Source organism: Sciurus carolinensis, chromosome 1 (assembly GCF_902686445.1).
Source record: "Sciurus carolinensis chromosome 1, mSciCar1.2, whole genome shotgun sequence".
NCBI lineage: Eukaryota > Metazoa > Chordata > Mammalia > Rodentia > Sciuridae > Sciurus > Sciurus carolinensis.
Window position 1 is genome coordinate 166,530,806 of NC_062213.1, and position 16,804 is coordinate 166,547,609.

At 38.4% G+C, this 16,804-nt stretch overlaps 1 protein-coding gene across 2 annotated transcripts in view; it reads left to right on the forward strand.

Annotated features, from left to right (window-relative positions):
- The window catches only part of Ndc1 (NDC1 transmembrane nucleoporin), a 54,375-nt gene that overhangs the window by 17,200 nt on the left and 20,371 nt on the right, over positions 1 to 16,804 (forward strand). For both annotated transcript variants that reach the window (XM_047554940.1, XM_047554946.1), the window contains exons 8-14: positions 1,318 to 1,453; positions 2,615 to 2,707; positions 4,538 to 4,619; positions 7,174 to 7,329; positions 9,839 to 10,084; positions 10,173 to 10,297; positions 12,872 to 12,922. In XM_047554940.1, the coding sequence (XP_047410896.1) occupies positions 1,318 to 1,453; positions 2,615 to 2,707; positions 4,538 to 4,619; positions 7,174 to 7,329; positions 9,839 to 10,084; positions 10,173 to 10,297; positions 12,872 to 12,922 (889 nt within the window). The remainder of the gene's footprint in view (positions 1 to 1,317; positions 1,454 to 2,614; positions 2,708 to 4,537; positions 4,620 to 7,173; positions 7,330 to 9,838; positions 10,085 to 10,172; positions 10,298 to 12,871; positions 12,923 to 16,804) is intronic.

A 16,804-nucleotide genomic window follows, 5' to 3' on the forward strand; every position in this document is an offset into this window, starting at 1 on the left:
GATACATCCCCAGCTCTTTGTATTTTTTGAGACAGGGTTTCACTAAATTGCTGTGGTTGGCCTTGAACTACAGTCTTCCTGCCACAGCCTCCTGAATAGCTAGAATTACAGACATGTACCACTGTGCCTGGCTAACCTAAATTTTAAGCTGGGTCAAATGAAAGATTAAAAATAAAGATATTTTATTAATTATAAATAATAATACTTTTGTCCCTTCACTCAAAAATGTTTTGTTTGTGTGTCCTAGAGCCCGGCCTTACATCTGTCTTTCATGTATGTCAGACCTTTGGTACATGCTTACTTAGAAGTTAAACATAACTCCATCATTTATTGTTGCCCCCAGCCCCACCCCTTGGCCCCAACATATGTTAAGCACTGTGTTGGGCACTCCTCATATAAGCTGTTTTAAATTTTGTACTAGCCCTAAGAGGTAAAATAAAGAGATTCTGCCACTGTTACATGGATGAGGGAAATGAAGTAGGATAGGTGGAGTGATTTACCTAATCACAGCACTATAAATGGCAGTCAGAGATTCAAATTCTGATTTTCACAATTGCTAGTTATGTGATTGTAGGATTATGATTTTGCTAATTGATTCAAGGTTTTGGTAAGATGTCAACTTTTAGTTTTATTTAACATTCTTTTTTTTGGTACTGGGATATTGAACTCAGGGGCACTCAACCACTGAGCCACATCCCCTGCCCTATTTTGTGTTTTATTTAGAGACAGGGTCTTGCTAAATTACTTAGCACTTGCTGTTGCTGAGGCTGGCTTTGCCTCAGCCTCCCTAGCTGCTGGGATTACAGGTGTGTGCCACCACGTCCAGCTATTTAACATTCTAACAGAGTTTCTTAAATTGCTTAAAGAGTAGAGATTAATTTTTAGTAGCATGTGTTTTTAACCACTGTGGAACTGTTTATAGGGTATGCAGATCAAACTGAAATCTGGTCCAGGAGAGGTCCAGTCATACTTAATGGTTTTTAAATATTAAACTACAAAGCAACAATAACAAACTTGACCCAGCCTAAGTAATTAAGCTTACAGGCTTGTCTCGTCTTTCTCTACAGTAAATGACAGTGAAGATTTGGAACACAAGGAGCCATGGTGTCAATTTAGGCCTACACTTCCCCCAAAGTTCCCTTATGTATCTCTTAAAGAAGGTATTAGGGAAAGACCTCTAGAAGGGTAAAAGGGCAGAGGACTCTATCAGCATTATTATTTAGAAATAGGTTTGTTTTTCATTGTGGAGTCCTGAGTCTGTTAAATGCTGGGATTGCATTTTTCCCATGGGATTAAATGGTACCTTGCTTTTCATAGGCAGTTTCATAGGCCTCTTGACACCATAAGTGGCCTCTTGAGCCTCCCCTTACTCTACCATGTCTGGCTGTGCGGTGTCTTCCTCTTGACGACTTGGTACATCTCATGGATACTATTCAAAATCTATGCCACAGAGGTTAGTATTGAGTTTTTTGTTAATACTATTGTATTAACAAAATTTCGAGTGTACAGGTTGATTTTTAGTAGAGCTCTGATCAGCATGTATGGCCAAAGCCATTTTAGTCATTTGTTTTTTTATTAGGGGCAAATCATTTATAATCATCATTTACTTTTGTATTTTTCTTCTGAGGAATTAGTACTGGTATTCACTTAATTTTTAGAAATTAAACTGAATGGCACTTAGTATGCTTTATTTATAGACTCGTTCTCTTCTGGAGGCTTTCATTTTCGTGTTAAGTGCATATTAAATGGGCCTGACTTTTAAATTTTATAGACCGTTGATGTGGATACTCTTTGCTTTTTGAAAGAAAGCATTGAAATGTATACTGAAGAAGTGATTTTGAAAATTGAGATGATCTGGATAATTTCCACCAAAATCTTTTTAATCTGAGAGTTACATTGTTTTTATCATTCAAGTTTTTTTTTTTTTTTTTTTTTTTTTTTTTTGGTACTGAGTCTCTGAGCTACTTCCTTAGTCCTGTTTTGTTTTTTGAGACAGGGTCTCACTAAGTTGCTGAGACTAGTTTTAAACTTTGAATCCTCCTGCTTCCCAAGTCACCAGGATTATAGGTGTGCACCACCATGCCTGGACTCATCCAAGTTTTTGTCTTAGAAAGTGAATATTTCTATTTCATTTTACCATCTTTGTAGGTTTCAGTGAGAATCTTTTTTTTTTTTTTTGGTACAGGGTATTGAACTCAGGGGCATTTGACCACTGAGCCACACCCCCAGCCCTATTTTGTATTTTATTTAGAGACAGTCTCAGTGAGTTGCTTAGTACCTTGCTCTTGCTGAGGCTGGCTTTGAACTCGCCATCCTCCTGCCTTTGCCTCCTGGGCCGCTGGGATTATAGGTGTGGGCCACTGTGCCCAACCTGAGAGAATCTTTGTTTCTAAAATTTGTTTCTATTATTAAAAGTCAAAGTCTAATAAAACTGGGACAGTAACATTTTCTAATTAATAGTGTGTTAGGGTTTGTATGACTTTAACCTGTTTTTGTGAGATGTTAATTTGATTGTATTGTTCATTGTATAATTTCATTTAGTGCTTACTAACAATATAACAAGGTCATGAAAATAATCATTTTTGTATTCTTTATATTTGACTGTATTTGATAGGCTCATGTGTTCCCTGTTCAGCTACCATTTGCAGAAGAGTCTGATGAATGCCTCCCGAAAGTTTTAAACAGCAATCCCCCACTCATCATAAAGGTACCTGAATGTACTTTTTGTATCTTTTCACAGTCATCTCTAACTTACCTTGCAGAATAGACTAATATTTGGCATATATAGGTATTTGTATATGTATATATTTTTTAGGGCCTAGAATATTTTAGTACTTTCTTTTTAAAGACAAGGTCTCACTGTGTTGACTAGGCTGACCTTGGACTTCGGGGTTCAAGTGATCCTCCTACCTCAGTCACCCAAGTAACTGGGACTATGGGTGCATGTGCCATTTAAGCTAACAAATTCTGTATTCAGAAAAGATATAAAAATATTTCCAAGTATAAAATATAAGAGTATCCAATTATATGCATCAGTTATTCACAGACTGTTCATGGTAGCAAAGTGTTTTTTAAATCATTACATCAAGAGGTATTTTTACTCATGTAGTATTTGTTGACTTTTGTGATCAAAGGTAGTGTTTGGTAGTAGTATATAGACATTTATTGAACTTTCTTTAAATATAAATTATTTATAATGATCATAAAACAAAAAAAGAAAAATTTGAATTGAACCCAGGAATGATTTACCACTGAACTACATCCCCAGTCCTTTTTTATTTTTATTTTGAGATAAGGTCTTGCTAAGTTGCTGAGGGTTTTGCTGTATTGTTGAGGCTGGCCTTGAACTTCTGATACTCCTGTCTCAGGCTCCTGAGTCTCTGGGATTATAGAAGGTGTGTGCTACCTCGCCTAGTTCCTAAAACAAATTATAATCAAAAAAGTTTAAAGAAGTTGGAGTAAGTTTACAAATCAAACTAAATGAACATAAATTGTTTTGACTTAAACTATAATTTAAAAATTTAAACTAGATCTATAATATGTACCATTCTGTTAAAAGATCACAGTATTTTTAAAAGAATTAAATGAAGGGCTGGGGCTGAGAATGTAGCTTAGTGATAGAGCACTTGCCTAGCATGTGCTAGGTCCTGGGTTCGATCCCTAGTACCACAACAACAAAATAAACAAACAAAAAAAAACTTAAAATAGTTAGAACCCAGAATTTTGACCACAATCTAGAGAAGTTACAGACAAATAAGAAACTGCCACTACTGGAACTTTACTTGCCTTTAAATACCAATTATGACTAATTTATTAGAAGAACTTAAAAATATCAGTTACTCATCTGGTTGCTTACTCAATTTTTGTTTAGTAGGCAGGGGTTATGGTCAATGCTAGTTGCTAGAGGTTAAGACATAGCACAGCTTAGTGGGAAGGGCACTAAATCTGTGGCCAGTGCAGTGGGACCACTTAGACTGCTTGGGACCAAACTAGAAAACTTCACAGAAGGGGTGGTATTTTGAAGGATGAATAGAGGCATGCCACGGGAGGAAAAATGAAAAATTTCAGTAAAAAAGCCACAGATATGTGTCTACTATGTTTTAGGCACTGCCTTTGGATGTGGTGGTAGTACAGACATTCTTCTTGTTCTTAGGGGCCCTTCTTGTTCTTAGGGGTGGAAGAAGTAAATGGGCATTTATAATACATTATGTTAAGTGCCATAATTAGGAGCTCTGTGAGTGTATTTATGGGAAGGAGGCCAGGGAAAGTTTTGGGAGGAAGTGATGTTTACGTTTCCCACCACAGAGGTAGGAAAGAACAGGGTTCTGTAGTTCTTTTATATACCTAGAGCCTACCGAGGATTGTGAGGATAGAGGAAGGAAAGTTCTGGAAGTCTAGAAAGGAAGGTTATGGTTCCAAAATATTTATTTCATGAAAAAGTCCATTTGATTTCCCCTTGGATATATGAGCCCTATTCAAAAATAAGATTTTTTTAGAGGTTAAGAAATTAAATAATGTGTCTTTTTTTTCCTTTTAGTATTTAGCCTTGCAGGACCTGATGTTACTTTCTCAGTATTCTCCTTCTCGAAGACAAGAAGTTTTTAGCCTTAGCCAACCAGGTATTGCTAAAAGTAATAGACCTGATTAGGTGTGTGTGTGCAGAAAGTGCTTCATTGCAAGTTTGGGGTGAGAGAGGTGTAGTTAATAAAATATCACACGTCAGTGAGTCCCTTAAATGAAGTGTTGACTTGAATCTTAAACAGCTTAAATGTTTGCATTGCTATGGGTAGAATTTATGTCACTTGTAAAAGTGTTTATTTTCAAACTTTTATTTCCTTCAGCTTCCTTAATACCTTAACCACAAGAAATAATACAGTGAGTTGATAGTTTTAGAGCAGAAAGGTACAACTTAAGAATAAAATTTTTAGGCTGCAAGGGATCTTACAAATCATGTGGTCTAATCCCTATGTGGGAAATCTAAGTCTTAGGGGCTTAAATTGGAATAAGAATTCTGTTACTTGACTCCAAGTACAGTTTTTTCATGCTGTGCTCTTCCTCTGCTTCCCTTTAAAAGAAAATAAAAACAAACCAAGAAGTAGGCATGTCATCCCAACTACTTAGGAGCTGAGGCAGGAGGACCCTAAGTTGAGGCCAGCCTGAGGAACTTAGCAAAACCCTGTCTCAAAGGAAAGTTTAAAAAGGATGGGAATGTAGCTCACTCAGTACTTATTTATCATGTGCAAGGCCATGGGTTCATTCCCCAGGACAGGGAGAAAAAAAAGGAGGAACCAGATTTGATGGCCCAAGGGTGCTCTTGGCAGCCTTGCCATACGCTCCACTGTTACTTGCCAAGCTATTTAGACTGCAACTCTGCCAGGGCTCTGCCTTGTTCCTAAAGGAAACAGTCCAGCCCCATCCTCCAGTGGGGAACAGAGACCATGGGTAGCTTTTCATCTTCTTTCTAATTAGTTTGTCATTATTTTGTCAAACTGAGCCAATTCCCAGATTTTAAAAAGCTACTAGTTAAATGTGATATAGAAATCAAATCTAATTACATAACAATTTAATTGATTGGAGCCATTCTTTTAGTTGTAAGAATCCAGAACTTTATACTGTGGAAAATTAACTGTAAAAATATTTTTCTATCTGGCCTAGGTTAATTTAGGATTTTTAAAAATATTATTTTCCAGAGATTCAAGTAAACTCTTAACAGGGTAGCATGTGTTCTGCCAGAGAACTTGCATTCTAGGGCATATTATTAAAATTTAACTGGATTATTACACAGTTCCTAGTGGTCTTGAGTTTAGCGGTACATAACATCCGAAGACCCTATGGATAGACTATTTGTGTGTGTATTTATTTGCAGGTTAAGTGGTATTCCTCTTGAGTGGTAAAAGGGGGAGATGTTTAAGGAGGGATCTAATTGAAGAGGGAATGATTGGCACACAAGATGGGCAAAACAGTTTTCAGAGACTCCTGTTCTCAACATGGAGAAAAGCATACTTGATTTTTACATGATAACTCTAGGAGACAAGGTCTTAGAAAACCAAGACAAGGAAGAGTAAGGGAATTTTTGAAGGAGTGGGTTTACTGGTTTAAGTAAAATAATAAGACAGCAGATATGCGAACTCTCCACGTTTAAAGTTTAATCATTATCAAATAATGAATCATTCCTAGAGATGTTATAACCAATATTGCTGTTATACACAGTGGTCTCCCCCTTGTCTGTACCATATATTCCAAGACCCCCAGTGGATGCCAGAAACTGGATAGTACTAAATCCTATATGTACCTTGTTTTTCCAATATATGCATACTATGATAGAGCTTATAAATTAGGCACAGTAATGGATTAACAACAAGAGAAGGAAAATTGTATTGTTATTACAATATACTGTAACAAAATTGCCAGTATCATTACTCTTATGCCATGGGGCCATTATTATGTACAATAAGGGATAATCAGATATTAGCACTTCAATACCATGTCAGTCTATCTGGTAACTGAGACAACTTTTAAGTTAAGTTACCAGGTAGGTAGTTCATAAAGCATGAATACTTGGGATGAAGGGATGATTCATGTCCTGGTGGCCTGGAAAGGTACTAGTTTTCATCACGTACCTCATTATGGCACACAATGTAAAACTTTTGAATTATTTATTTCTGAAATTTGTACTTGACTTTTTATGGGTAACTAAAATTAGAAAGTGAAACTGAGGGTAGGGAGGTACTACTGTAAAAGGAAATGTAAGGAGGCCCAGTGGAACAGCCATACAGTTTAGAGGTCTTTGGGTTTATTTCATTGGACTGGCTTTCATTGTCTTAGTTCATTGTCCACAGTCTTAGCAGCGTGTTCAGTGTTGCTAGTGAAGTAACCCTGATTTTTCTTACTCAAACCATGATCTAAAGTTTGACTTTATTTTAGCAAACTATTTGAGGGCTTTTCAATGACAAAATAGCAAACTTTTCCTTAGAGGCTTTTGGGAAAATCGATTCATCCAAAGACTTATAGAATAGCTATGTATTAGATGACATGGGGATACATGGTAGCTTAACCAAGAAAAATGGGCATGGTGCAACTCATGTAACATTTCTTATTGATTCTCCCACCCCTGACTTTCGGAGGAAAATACTAGAGTATTTACATCTTAAAAGCTATTTTTTGGCCTCCTAGGTGGACATCCCCATAACTGGGCAGCCATTTCAAGAGAGTGTTTGAATCTTTTAAATGATATGACCCAGAAACTGATTCTCTACCAAGAAACTGCTGCTACAAATGGGAGATTATCTTCTTCATACCCAGTGGAACCTAAGAAATTGAATTCTCCAGGTAATTTTGAGTACCCTAAGACAGAAAAAAGCATTTACATTTTATTTCCTAAGAAAAATGACAGTAGTTAATCTAAGGATACTTACATGAGTGTGAGGTGTTTTTTTTTTTAGGGAAAAATGATCCAATATATGGGATATTGTATTAAACCAAGAAAATTATTGACTGAAAAACATTTAAGTTCAAAATAACAAGTCATTGCATACCAAAAATATGTAAATTTTTCATTTGTTTATTAATACAATTTTTAAAGTTAAATCAAATGTGGCAGAATGTTTAAAAGACTGATGAAATGATGGTCATTAAATATAAGACTTCAGTATAAAGTCAGGTGAATCTTTACAGATAATAGTGAATGCTATTTTAGTAGTACTATCCCAGGGACAAGAAGTTGGTGGTCTAGAGAAGAATAACTGAAATGATTGATTTGGGAGAGGGGCATCACACTTATTATTGTTTTGAGATAGTCTGATAGAATGTTAGTACCCCTTCAGTTTCAAAGATAACAACTGAGAGGAAGAAGTACAGGTGGAGGAACCTGTGCTATTTCACCAATTCCCTTAAGTGGAAAATGCCCATGAATGGAAGACTGATAAAAGGAATTAGTGTTTGCAGCTAGGCACTTAATGAAAGCAGGTAAGCCTGTCTGTGTAAGGACAGTGGTAACCTTATAGCATCAGCTTCATCTCAAGTGGAGGCTGAGGGTGGGCTGTATTGTTCCCATGTGGGAACTTTTTGGTCTTTTCTACCACTGAACCAGCCCTTTTAATTTTATTTTCGAGATAGGATCTCACCAAGTTGCCAAGGCTGGCCTTGAACCTGTGCTCTTTCTGCCTCAGTTCCCTGAGGTTCTGTAGTCTTATATTTTAAAGAAACATCCGAAATCTAAAAAGAATTTAGTTGAAAATTTTCACTTTTTAAATGTTGGCACTAATCTTTATATGTACATATCATTGTATGAAGCAAAACAAACTCATCTGTTTTTGAAGTCATTGGAGAGGAACTAAAAAAACAAATAGATGACACCTGAAATATAATTTAAATAAGATCATGAATGTTAGATTTTAAAAGATTCCAGAATGTTACAGATGTTACAGTCTTTCACATATTCATCAAATACTTACTTGTTTCATTTATTCAACTAATACTGAATGCTTTCTATATAATAAGCAATATGTTAGAAGCCAGATTCTCACAGTTGAAAAAATAGTCTTGGAACTAGCTTTTTCAGAGGAAGGAATAAAAACAGTGGCAAGACAGTAAAACTGCTAGAAGGAAATGTGTCAAAAAAAGTCTGAGTGGGTAAGATGATATTTGATAATGAAAGGAGATCTTTTATGCTACCAAAATTTTTTTAAAAAAGAATTTTGGATATGATTCCATTGGGATATGGTGACACTAGAGAATTTTGAATAGGCTGGTTCTATCAAGTGAGTGAGTTAGAAATTCTGTATTGGGTGGATCATGGGTCTTACTAAATAGTGGAACAGTCATTATTTTATTTTTTTAAATGGTTTTTAGTTGTCAATTGACCTTTTATTTTATTTTATTTTATTTATTTATTTATTTATATGTGGTGCTGAGAATTGAACCCACTGCCTCACACATGCTAGGCAAGTGCTCTACCACTGAGCCACAACCCCCAGTCCCATTCATTATTTTAAATTGTTACATTCTGTTACTCGGCCAAAATTTGCCTCTAATTTTGAGGAATAATTTCAAGACTTTTTAAAAACCTCATTTTTAATGTTTAGAGTAATTTCTTCAAAGATTTCTAATTTCCACTAACCCTTAAAAAGTCTTGTAATGAAAATTTGGTACTTTGTTTAATTTCTTATTGTGGTTTTACTAAGAAGATAGAATAGTGCAGTTTGTCTTTGTGCTTGGTGCTAGCGTATCAGGAAATGTTCCTTTGTACTAAATTGGTAGAGATATAAGATGGTTTTTAAAGTAGCCATTTACAGGTGAGATTTATAGGGTCAGATTAATAGATACCCTGGGCAAATTAGTCTTTGGAATGACTTTGGTTAATTTGAAAGAATTTGGGGAAAATGGGAAAAGTTAACACTTTTTTCCTGTATATTTTCACAGGGTAGATTCAGTATGTTTAGCTAAATAGCAGTTACAGTAGGAACCTACAGTAAAAGTGGATAAATTCTAATGCAGTAATTAAAGTTGTCATTTAAAAATGTGAATTGATGAATTCATTCCAAATAGCTTAGGGTTAGAGAAATTAACCTCGAAGATAAACATATTTTTTTGGAGGGGAACAAAACAAAAGAAGTTACCATCAATCTGACAGAAAAAAAGATAAATAAAGCTCCTTGAGAGGTCATTGAACTGCAGAAGTAAAACCTGAATCTTAGGAATATAAACCTTAAAGGGAACAATCTACTGAGCTTTGGGTAAATGGGTTAAACAGAAAATAGAGATGCATAAAATTTGGGGACTCCATGGTAGCCTGCTTGGATCAAGTTGACTCTTCTGCTCTGGGCCTGTTCTTTTACAGAAGAAACTACTTTTCAAACACCAAAATCTAGTCAGATGCCTCGACCTTCAGTGCCACCGTTAATTAAAACATCACTGTTTTCTTCAAAATTATCTACACCTGATGTTTCAAGTCCCTTTGGGACCCCATTTGGCTCTAGCATGATGAATCGAATGGCTGGAATTTTTGATGTAAACACCTGCTATGGGTCACCACAAAGTACTCAGTTAATAAGAAGGGGGCCAAGATTATGGACTTCTGCTTCTGGTGAGGACTATTTGTTTTCTAAAATTTGAAGTCTCATAGTTGCAGAGGATCAAACAGCCTAAGTTCTTACCTTTTTTTTAAAAAATAGATCAGCAAATGTCTGAATTTTCTAATCCTTCTATGGAGAACATGGGCACGTCTATGAGTGCTGAGGGTAAGACAGTGAGAGAGCCCAATGTGATTTATTCATGGATTCATAATAAACGTGAACAGGTAAGATGATATCTTTATAGGATTTATATTTACATATAACATTGAGAGCATTCAGTGTCTCACATGAGCAAACTGTCAGGAATAAATAGGTTTTATTTTGTGGTTTTTGTTTGTTGTTTGTTAGTTTGTTTTGATGCTTTGTGTATCAGGTTGGCCATAAGAAATTGCCAATATTTGACTGGTTTTGAGTTAGACAAATTGCAATTTCATATGGCTTGATCTAATACAATGCCTTTCATGTGTTAATTCTTTGACTTAAAAAATATTTGAGTTCTTTTATAAGTGTAGGGTGCCACCTTAGACCCTGGAAAAACAATGAGTTCTTGTCTGCATCCTAGTGAGGGGAAATAGATGAGTAAGCACATGTATTATATTTCTTTGCCATTAATTGAATTAATATAAGACATACTTTAGGTACTATTAAATTTTAAAGCTGCCTTAAACTGTGACATGCTATTAACCATAAGATGTATCCTGATATTATGTTTGGGATATGAAAAATACACTTAAAGGGGATGAAATTTGATACATCTTAAGTCTAACATAGAAAAATAGTGTTGGTAAGGGAAATAGAGTACCTAAGGGAGAAAGTGCCATTTTATGTGGAATGACCAGGGAAGTTTCAATGGAAAGGTAACACTTGATCAGAGACCTTAAGGGAGGGGACAACAGAATGCAAAGACCCTGAGCGGGGAGTGTGCTTGTCTTATGTGAGGAACAGTGTGGACACCAATGTGATTAGAGCACCGTGAGTGAGGTGGAAGGGTGGGGAGGTGATGAGGTAGCAGATACCAGAGTTTATTGGACCATTAGCTGTTGTAAAGTCTGGCTTTTTCTTTGAGTGAGATGGAAAGCCACTGTATAGTTTTTTTCCATAAGAATGATATGATATAATGACATTTTGAAAGTGCTACTCTAGTGGTTGGTTGGAACTAGACTCTTGGAGTCTAGACTCTCAAACCTAGGCAGGAGTGGAAGCAGAGAGACCATGTTTAAGCTGCTGGCTAGTCTAGTTGGGGGATGGTGTCTGTGACCAGAGCGGTTGTGGTAGGGACCATATGATGTAATCAAGTTTTGGGTATGTATTTTCAGGATTTGCTTATAATTTGCTGGTATTATATGAGAGAAAGAGTCAATGTTTACTAAGACTTTTGGATCGAGGAGCTGGAGTAATATAGTTGGAATTTATTGAGGCAATTTATTGATTATTCTGGAGGAGGAGATTTGATAGAGGTGAGATGGGGAAATGAGTTTGGTTTTGGACATGACAACCTTGAGATATCTGTTTGACAATCAAATGAAAATATTAAGATAATAGATGAACGTCTGTAGTATAGCTATACATTTGGAAGTCATCAGAATATAGACAGTATTTAATGTCAAAAAACTCAATGCAAACTCTTGAATGTAAATACAGAAGAAAAGAGATGTAAGAGCTGGGCCCTCCCATGACTGACATTCTAGGAGATGAGGAGGAATAGCAGAGGACCCTGAGGAGTGGCCATTGAGTTGAACAGAGAACTGGGGAAAGAGTGTTTTGAGAAGGAGGGAGCATCAGATGCAGCTGCTAGATGGAGCAGTGCAGAGATCAGCCAGGTGTGCAGCCAGAGGTGCACGCTTTTAATCCCAGCAACTCAGGAGGCTGAGGCAGGAGGATAAGTTTGAGGAGGCCATCCTTAGCAACTTGGCAAGACTCTGACTCAAAAATAGAAAGGGATAGGGATGTGACTCAGTGGTAAAGTGCCCCTGGGTTCAGTCCCCAGTACCAAAATAAAAGGAAATTTGCAGATCACAAGAGCCACTGGGTAGAGTAGAGCAGGCCAAAACTAAGAAAGCCTGATTTGCATGGGTTCAGGAGGGTTTGGGAGAGGAATTGGAGACTGTCAGAAAAACCAGACCTGTCAAGGAGTTTTACTATAAATTTTGCAGAGAAATGAGGCAATAGTAGGTTTTTGCTTATAAGATGGGAGAAATTATAACATGTTTGCTGATGGAATGATTGATTAGTAGAAAATAATTAAAAGCATTTTATAAACCTCAGGACCCCATGTGACTCTATATGCTATAAGTACTACGATGTCATTTTTAAGTCAATTGGGTTAGCTTTCAACCTGATAGAAAATTTTGTTTCTTTTATATGTCACCTAGTAGAAAACCACTTTGTGTCTTAAGATTCCTTTTTTATTTTCTCTAGGGGACATGTGCTTTTTTTTATGGTTTAAGAAGTTAAGTGGCAGGACAGTTTCAGAGAATTGAGAAAGAATACAGTCTTAGAAAACATCACCAGAACAATCCAGAATTCAATTATGACAGGGCTCTATTTAGGTGTTAAATAGATGTACATGGGAACACAGTACAGTTAGGTTAGATGACCCATCTTGGTTATCTAGTTTATAGTACAAAGGTATTTACTTACATTGTTTATTGTAAATTTTCTTGTTCTTTCTCTGCAAGTTGTGAGGTGTTTCCATATTTCATTTAAGTTAATATCAGGAGGAACTTGGAAATGTGTAATGTATATGAGTAGAATTAACAATGTAAATGTGTTAATTTTTCCTTTTTTTTCCAACTCAGATTAAGAATTTCTTGTCAAGGCGTGTACTGATAATGTATTTTTTCAGTAAGGTAAGAATATGAAATTATAGCTTTGAAAATGGGGGGAGAGGAAATAAAATAGGAAGTGAAGCAGCAAATAAGATCTGAACTCATAAATATTTTATAACTTAATTCTGGCAAGCCATGCAGCTTCCATAGCACTTCACCGAGCCTCCATTTGAACGATAGTCACCCTATGTACACATCTCACCTCATTGACTTACAGAAGCTGAACTTATTGTAGTTGGCCTCCTGAGACTCTTGGCTGTGGGCAGCTTTGTGCTGTTATAAAAACATTGACCCCTTCCTGCTAATTGGAGCTTCACAAAATGAGCAACTCATGGCTTCATTTTCCTGCCTTTATCTTTGTGACCAACTTGGTGTTCAAAGGAGAGATGACTGAGTTAGATGACCAATGTTAATCTGTGATGGATAAAAAGTCGTATTCAGGCCACATACAAAAGAACTTTCCTACATACCAGTATGTAGCTGCCTGGCAGAGTGACTGTGTCACAGAGGCTGAGAACTCACTTCTGTTCACTTGACAGAGCTGTCCTACAGTCAATCCTTTGATAAGCAAAAGCTTGGCTCATATGTTAGAAAAAAAATAGATTTTAGTTTTTTATTTAAATTTTTTTTTAGTTGTAAATGGAGACAGTACCATTTAATTTATTTATTTTTATGTGGTGCCGAGGATTGAACCCAGTGCCTCACACATGCTGGGCAAGCACTCTACCACTGAGCTACAACCTCAACCCTTCATTTTAGTGTTGTTGTTGTTGTTGTTTTGTTTGCTTTAGTATATTGGACATCTTTCTAATATAAACTATGAGAAAGCAATTCTGACTTAATGGAAGAGATGCCAAAAGATTCAAGATTACCATTATTAGTATGTAAAACTGAGGGAAAGATCAGTGAATTGTGCTCGTAGAATTTTGCCCCCATGGGAGATGTAAGGGTCAACCCAAAGCCACTGATGGAAAGATGAAGAAAGAGGACCCCTCAGAGCATGGGTTTCTGGCTAGAATTTGTTCCTTGCTCACTCTGTCAATTTTTTCTCCCAGTTTCCTCAGGGTGATTCTCTTAAGTTAATATGGTGGAGATCATGTTTGCTGTAGTAGAAAAAGTGACAGACTGAACCCAGTGGTAGTGTTGAAAAGCTTCATGAATCATACTTGACCCAGGCTTCTCCAGGGAAGATGGACAGAGGGAAAGGAGGTGTGCTGGCACCAAGTGAGGGTTTGGCAAGGGCTTTGGAAAGTTCAGTTGAACTGGAGACCCAGGTGGCAGGACATGCCTGGATAACAATGAACTCCTATGGTCATGAGAGTCTGCAGTGCTCCTATAAGGGACATCAGTACAAACCCCATCATGCATAAGCAGATGGAGCCAATATGGGGAATGACAAAGGGACTTGCCCTAACCTGTCTCCCATGGGGACTGACCCAGCCCCATTAAGCCCATGGTGGGTAGCCTGGGAGAGTGGTGGTCAGGGTAACCCAGTGATGGACAGGACACCATGACAGACAGATGCTGTCTAGTTTCTGAGGTGAGCTGGTTCATCTCTATCCCTCAAAGCCTTTGGACATGCACAGAACTGAAGGAGGTCTTGCTGGCTGAGAACTTTGGAAAGCTCCCTCTAGTGAGACTGGGCAGGGGTGGCAGGGTGGGGACTGCCTGGAGAAAGCAGCTGAGGCATGGATGGATTGGGATTTCCAGAGACTTCAGAGACGATGCCTGGTCTGATAGGAACCATGATTCAATGCTCCGACTTGGGGCTAATTTGCCGATGAGGTAGTTCCATCCTGACCTCTCTAGGCAGGGTTGGTCTGGGATGACAGAAAATAGGCCTTCCCAAGACTCACAAGGATGAAAAGTGGCCCAGAAAAGCTAGATTTGGGCTCTCAGAATGCAGTAAGAGAAATAGAGGGCTGTAAAGGATTCTAGGTGCAGGCTGAGCTGATGGTGCCTTCTGTCCATGATTCTGATCCTGACATTGATTTGGAGGCAGAGACAGCCCTCCCTGATCTTCCAAAGCCCCTACGGAGATAAAGGGACCAGTTGGAGGATGGGTCTTGGGGCATCCAAATGCACAAATGTGTGACGACCACCCCTATGGAACTCAGCAGGGACCTCGAAGTTCCAGCCTCAGTTTGTTCTCAGAGCAACAAACATGGCTTGGGGCTTGGGGGTCTTCAGTCTTGGAGACAAAGGGCAGGGTTGCAGGTCTGTCTTTTTGGCCTGGGAATATTTGTCAGCTGGGCCATCCAGATCACCCTTCTGGAATTGCCTGTTCTTCTCCTCTCTCTTCAGTGGACTGGAGGGTAGGTGGGAGGGCAGCTTCACCCAGCAGGAGCCACCATCTTCTCTCTGTGGGACATCCATCCTCTCTCCTGGGCAGGACCCCAGGGCCACACAGGAGTGTCTAGATCTCCATGGCTACAGGGTGAATGTTACCCTTTTTTGTGTTCTCTGACCCACAGTTCTGTCTTTGACCGGGTCCACTTTTCAAAGCAGTTGGTCCACAGGCTCAACTGTGCTTTGGTTGAACATGTCCGTCTTGTACTGCAGCTGTGTATACTGGCACAAATGTTGCTGGATCATCTCCACCCTCTCCACTTCCAGCCGCTCCAGCTCCAAAGTGGGGGTCACCATCTCTTCAAACCACTTGGACTGGGCCTGGTTGTAGAGGCCCACACAGCACATAAGGTCCGTGCCTTCTTGATGTCCTCCTCCATCTTGTTGCTCAGCTTGATCTCCAGCTGCTGGGTCTTCATCTCTGCTCTGTGAAGGCTTTCTGGACCTCCACTGATGCATAGTGGCTACCAAGTTGCTTGAGGAGGTCAGCGATATGGTGGTCACATTTTTTCATGTTTTTCTTGAAGTTCTCACAAAAGTTCATTAGGGACTTCTCTACCTTGCTGTGAAGCTTGGCGGAGAACTTGAAATGAACTTCTGCTTCATCTGCCAGGCTCTTCTTCACCTGGGCCCGTGCTTCTCCCAGGGAGCCTTTCTCCTGCGCAGCCAAGGAATTCTGAAAGAGCTTAGCCAAGTTTTTTTCATATTCTTCAATCTTTATCCCCTCTCTCTGATGAATTTAGACATTTCTTTCTGCATTTGTTTGCCTTTCAGTTGCTTTTGCAGCAGCAGTTCAAACCCTTCAACAGTGCCATTGCCTTGTGGGTCTTTCTTATCAGCCCAGAAGTAGTCACAGTAGCTCCACTCCATTGGCTTCAGCAGCTACTGTTCAGGCATTGTGTCTGGGTGAGGGAAAGTCACGCAATTTATCATCTTCTCTGTGTGGTCACCTTTATTTTCAAGATTATATATTTTGTCTTCATTGCCTGAGGTTCTTAGTGGTCTCCTCTGTTGGTGCTACTTTCCATTGAATTTTTATTTTGGTTTATTGATTCCTTCATTTCAAAGATTTCTTCTAGATGTCTTTTCAGGGTCTTCATCTCTTTATTTAAGTGATCTTCCACCTCCTGAAACGTAGCTCTGATTTCACTCTTTAGATCCTCCTTAAAGTGGAGCAGTTATATACTAAGTAAACTCTGAACTCTTCTGGCATTTCTTCTGCTGTGTTGTCAATGGAGTCTACAATTGAAGCATCCTGGTTTGTTTGGAGTGCTTTATTCCCTTTTTTTTTTCATTTTGTTTGTGTGTCTTCCCAACTAGCCGTGGGGATCTGAGGCAGTACAGTTTCTCCTCTGTAGACTTACAGTGTCCCTGAAGGTTTCCAGTACCTCACAGATCTGGGTTTTAGGTCTGCCACGCTGCAGTACCAAGATGGCTCCTGGATCACAGACCATCAGTGAATTGCAGTAGAGAGTGAAGGATATGGAAATAGGCCGCAGGGAGGGAACTTCCCTCCGGTTTCCCTACCTGCACTCCTGCCCCGCCCTAAATAAA